The 5,740-nt window shown below is 34.9% G+C and overlaps 1 protein-coding gene across 1 annotated transcript in view; it reads left to right on the forward strand.

Annotated features, from left to right (window-relative positions):
* ME1 (malic enzyme 1) overlaps positions 1-5,740 on the forward strand; it is a 231,625-nt gene that overhangs the window by 59,001 nt on the left and 166,884 nt on the right. The window contains exon 3 of the mRNA XM_007951230.2: positions 3,727-3,876. Within this exon, the coding sequence (XP_007949421.1) occupies positions 3,727-3,876 (150 nt within the window). The remainder of the gene's footprint in view (positions 1-3,726; positions 3,877-5,740) is intronic.

The raw sequence follows: 5,740 nt of genomic DNA on the forward strand, positions 1-5,740 counted from the left end.
GGGAAACTCCCCTTGGACAGACCGGCCGCTCAGAACCCAGTCATGTGATCCATCATGGGAACCACCACTCACAACTGGAGTCCAGCCAAGTTGACACATCTTCAACTATCACAAATATCCTGTCTTGTTAACAGACTGCATGGATCAATTTTTGCTACAAAATATTGATTTTTGTATATAAAAGATATAAAAGTCCAATGGGAATTCAAATGGAAAACATAGAATAGCCAGTTGAAGGTAGGCATTCATGAGATTGTATGAGGATACTGGTGTCTGGACAGTAGTAACATCAATGAATAGAGACAATGGGCAAATATATCAGGAGATCAGAAGGGAACAGCAAGACTGATGCCACAATAATTATGATTAGTTAAGTATTTTATTCAGTGTCATTACCTCTCATGATGATTAAGGCAAATGTTCTCAGACATTTAGTGAGGAATATTTACCTTTAGTTTTCTGAGGTCTTGGGATCAGCGAGAGCACATGAGAGTGGACTTATTGTACATTGAGTGTGGATAGGATAGGTTGATGCTATCACCCATAATTTGAAAATCTGTGGTTTGTTGAGACCTGCCAGTAGAGTATAATCTATTGTTTGTGCTGCATTTAGTGTATCCCTGACACTATGTTCTATAAATGTTGTTGTTGTTGTTTGCCGTTGAGTCGGCCCCGACTCATAGCGACCCCTCCTTGGGTTTCCGAGGCAGTATCACTACGGAAGTAGGATTGCCCAACCTTCCTTTCGAGGAGTGGCTGGTGGGTTTGAACCATCAGCCTTCTGGTGAGCAGTCAGGTGCCTTAAGGCACTATGCTACCAGAGCTATAAATAGGAGCAGGAATTACAGCCATCTCATTTTATGCAACCTCTCCATGACTTCTCTGCTCTATCTTAATCTTTTAATGGCTACATAGTATTTCACAGCATCCATCTGTCTTAATTACTTTAACTATTGCCCTATTATTGGACATTATGTTTTCAAGTACTTTGTTAATACAATAATGCTTTCATGAACATTAATACCAAAACAAAACTCACTGCCTTCCAGTTGACTCTGACTCACAGTGACCCCTCCTTGGGTTTCCGAGGTGCTATCTCTATGGAAGTAGATTGCCCAATCTTCCTTCCGAGGGGTGGCTGGTGGGTTTGAACAGCCAGCCTTCTGGTTAGCAGTCAAGTGCCTTAGGCACTATGCTAGGAGAGCTCCCTGAACATTAATATAACTTTTAAAAAAGATTTACTGGGATATAATTTCTACATAATACCTCTTTTAGGTATACTATTGTATTAATTTGGGCACATGTATACAGTCTTGTAATTCTGAGTGGAATTATCATGATGCCCATGAGTTTTTCCAGGCCCTGTTGTAGACAATTCCTTTTCCATAGTCTTGATGCCACACAGCCACTGATCTGCTTTTCTGCTACTATACTTTTGCCTTTCTAAAATTTCTAAATGGAATCATATAATATGTAATCTTTTGTATTTAACTTCTTTCACAAAGCATGGTGGTATTGTTGTGTATCAGTAGTTTGTTCCTTTTTATTGATAATAGCATTCCTTTGTATTAACCAAACCAAAACCAAACTCACTGTCATCAAATCCATTCCAACTCTTAGAGGCCCCCATTGGGTTTTCAAGGCTATAAATCTTGACAGAAATAGGTTACGCCATCTTCCTCCTGTGGAACAGCTGGTGGATTTGAACTACTGACCTTCTGGTTAACAGCCAAATGCCTTACTCACTACGTCACCAGAGCTCCTTTCCTTTGTGTAGAGGTACAAAAGGTTGTCTATGCATTCATCAGTTAGTGGACATTTCCGTTGTTTTAAGTTTGGAGTTATGAACAAATTTATTATGAGCATCCAGGTACAGGTTTTTGTGTGGATATATTTTCATTTCTCTTATGTAAATAATTGAGTGGAATTACCAGATCAAATGGTAAATGTGTTCACCTTTATAAGAAATTGTCAGTTTTTTAAAGGGATTGTACAGTTTTGATTCCTACCAGCAATTTATGAGAGTTCCTGTTGCTCTTAATAGTCTCAAACACATGACTTTTCAGTCTTCTAAAAGTTTTGACCTATTCTACTGAATGTGTTATGGTATCTCCTTATGGTTTTCACTTTCATTTCTTTGATGACAAGTGATGTTGACTATCTTTATGTGTGCTTAATGTTTGTATGTATATCTTGTGAGGATTCTTAGTCTTTTGCCCATTTTTTTTTTGGGGGGGGCTGTTTATCTTATTGAGCTGTGAGAGTTCTTTATATATTCTAGATAGAAGTCAGATGTATGTTCAGCATTATTCTCAGCCTGTGGCTTGCCTCATCATTTTCTTAACAATGTCTTTTAAATACATGTTCTCAGGTAAATGATAACTAGTCTTCAAATAAAAGGACTTGACAGGACCATTTATCACACCGTTGTTTATCTTACTCGTTACTAGGATATGCACCTTGTTACTAGGATAGCTACCTGACTCACTGCAGCTGAGTCAGTTCAACTCATAGTGACCCCTCCCTGGGTTTCCTAGGAGGTATCTTTACGGAAGTAGATTGCCCAGTCTTCCTTCCAAGGAGTGGCTGGTGTGTTTGAACCACCAGCCTTCTGGTTCACAGTCAAATGCCTTAGGCACTATGCCAGTGCTTACTAATTGGCCGTATCCAAAGGAAAAGCAAATCCATATCTTTATGTTAATCTTTCTTTTTTTTTTTTTTTTAGAAAAGTAATTTATTTATTTTTATATTGTCATTTGGGCGAAAGTTTATAAAGCAAATTGATTTTCCATTCACCAATTCATACACATTTTGTTTTGTGACACTCATTGCCATCTCTACAACGTAACAGCACTTTTCCCACTTCCTCTCTGCATTTACCATTTTCCTGGACCTCTCCTTCCTATTCCTCCTTGCCTTTTGAGCTTTATCCCTGGGCAGTGCTATCCATTGACTCGTCTGGTAGATTGTTGTAATGAGTGTGTACCTCCCTGGTATTATCACTCAATTATAGGCCTGTCTACTGTTTTGCTGAAAGTTGAGCCACAGGAGTGGCTTCAGTTCTAGGCTTCAAGTTTTACAGTTTAGAGCCCACAGAAGCTAGGCCCTTATCCTCCCACAGAAACTGAGAGCCAGGGGAATTGTCTTCCTTACTGATTAATTTTAAAGAAATGGCTACTAAGCCCTTGAGGAGTCATTACTGGTTGTAAAACTGAACATTTATTGAGGCAAAACAAATATTTTGTAATTACAAGGTTTCTAAAGTAAATGCTCTAAGGAAAAGAAGAGGAGAGTCTCTTTCCCTTTTTGCATCGGGGAAAATTATATACACATTTTTTCCCTTTTGATTTGTAATTATCCTCGTATCATTCAGCACTACAAAGATAAAGTATAAGTCTTCTATTCACTTAAGTAAGTTAATGTTAAAACTATATCTCTAGTGATATTTTCATTGCCTTTATTGTAAAATAGGGATAAAGTCTTTTTAAGAGTACAAACTACTTTTTCAGCAATGATTTTAACTCTTGAGTGACACTAACTCAAACTTACGATTCTTCATTCTTTGAGGTGTTTAGGAATGTTACTAAAGTTATGTTTTTAATGAGATATTTTCTGTGTAACCTAAACAATATGTTCTACTTGATTGGAAAATGTTTAATTAGATTTTTAAGCAGATATTTCATGACTTTGTTGGATTATAGGTCTAATTGTGTCCAATTTCCATAGGTATCTTCTCCTAATGGATCTTCAAGATAGAAATGAAAAACTTTTTTATAGAGTGCTAATATCTGACATTGAGAAATTCATGCCAATTGTTTATACTCCAACTGTGGGTCTGGCTTGTCAGCAGTATAGCTTAGCATTTCGGAAGCCAAGGTATGTAAACTTTTATTTTAAATGAAACTTATTGTAATATATTTTTCAGTAAGATGCTTGTAGTAATTGAAATTGAAAAATAACTGAGGAATCAAATTAAAATTTGGAAATATCAAACCAATTCAAACTTCATTTAAAAGAATATTAAAGTATAAATGTATATACAACAGTTATCTCTGTAGATTTAGGATCATGGGACTTCTTTCTAAACCAATTTGGATTTCCCTTTATGGACAATGAACTTGTTATGTGCTTGCAAAGAAAAAAGTAATTGAACGTAATTAAAGTTGTTGAGATGTTATTATCATTATTGTGTATATATTTTAAAAGTTTAAAATTTCATATTTTACTGAAAATGAGGTATGTACTATTTTCTAAATTTAAAGTTGTCATTGCATTATTTTAAGGTAGCTGTTTTTAAAATTTTCCTTAAGTGAAATAGTCAACTTTAAAAATGCATGGAAGGTAGAATAAAATTTTTATAAATCCATAGCTTTATTTTATTCATTATGTTATTTTAAAATACTTTTTGAAACAGAACAATTGAAATAAATGAATAATAGTGCTTTTAACACAGCAAGAACAAAAGTTGAATATACCATAAGTAGCTATAAGTAGCTCTGAATTTAAAGATAAAAAAGATATTTGTACTGTACCTTTGTATCACAAATATAAGTGCCTAGGAAAGTCCTTTTTTTTGGAAGGAATATTTCAGAGGTGATATGTGAAAGTTAGATTAAAAATGTGGGTTTCACTTAGATGTATGATGCAGTGGTAATTATTTACCACACTTATGTCACTTCAACCATTATATAAAGAAAAGGATTAGATAAATATATTCAGATAGTCTGTTTAAAAAGGCATTAATATTACATATCTGTGCTGCATTTGTATAATGGCCATATTAAAAGTTTTTTTTTTTTTAATAGAAAGATAAGACTTAGAGTTTAGCTGGTAATTCTGAAGAATAATTATTCAGTTACATAAGGATATTATTGTTTAATTACATAAACAATACATATTCATTATTGAAAAACGAGAAAATACACACATGCAGAAGGAAGAAACGTTTTTTAAATACCTAAGGAACGCTGGTGGCACAGTGGTTAAAGCAGCTCAGCTAATAAACAAAATGTCAGTGGTTCAAACCCATCAGGACACTCTGTGGAAGAAAGATGTGGCAGTTTGCTTCCATAAGGATTTACAGCCCTGGAAAACCCTATGGGGGCAATTCTACCCTGTCCTATATGATTGCTGTGAGTTGGATTGATTCAACAGAATGGGTTTAGGGTTTTAATCCCATCATACCAAAAACCTTGATACTTGCAAATACATACTATTTTTCCTATAGAAGAAGGTGCCATACCATATAAAACTGTTTCTTATCTTACTATTTTCTCAGATTGTTGTTGTTGTTATGAGCTGTTGAGTCAGACCTGATTCACAGCAACCCCTTTCTCAGATTAGCATATCATAAATATTTGTCCATGTATATAAAATATATTCTGACATGAAGAAATTTAATAAAACATACATGTATAGAATAGACTTTTAAAATATAATTTAAGCATAATTATTGAAATTCTAACATTTCTTAGAGATATTGAGAATTAGAATAATAAGAAATATAAAAAATCTTAGTTCAAACAAGGTATTTATCTTCAAGTTGACATAGCAAACTCAATAGTAAAAATTATTTTTTGAGGACTTACTCTATACTAATGGGAGTTCTGGTAGCATAGTGCCTAAGGCACTTGACTGCTAAGGCTAACCAGGAGGCTGGCGGTTCAAACCCACCAGCCACTCCTCGGAAGGAAGGTTGGGCAATCCTACTTCCGTAGTGATAACTGCCTCGGAAACCCAA

Source organism: Orycteropus afer, unplaced genomic scaffold (genome assembly GCF_000298275.1).
Source record: "Orycteropus afer afer isolate SDZICR_OR568_19922 unplaced genomic scaffold, OryAfe1.0 scaffold00011, whole genome shotgun sequence".
In the NCBI taxonomy this organism is placed as follows: domain Eukaryota; kingdom Metazoa; phylum Chordata; class Mammalia; order Tubulidentata; family Orycteropodidae; genus Orycteropus; species Orycteropus afer.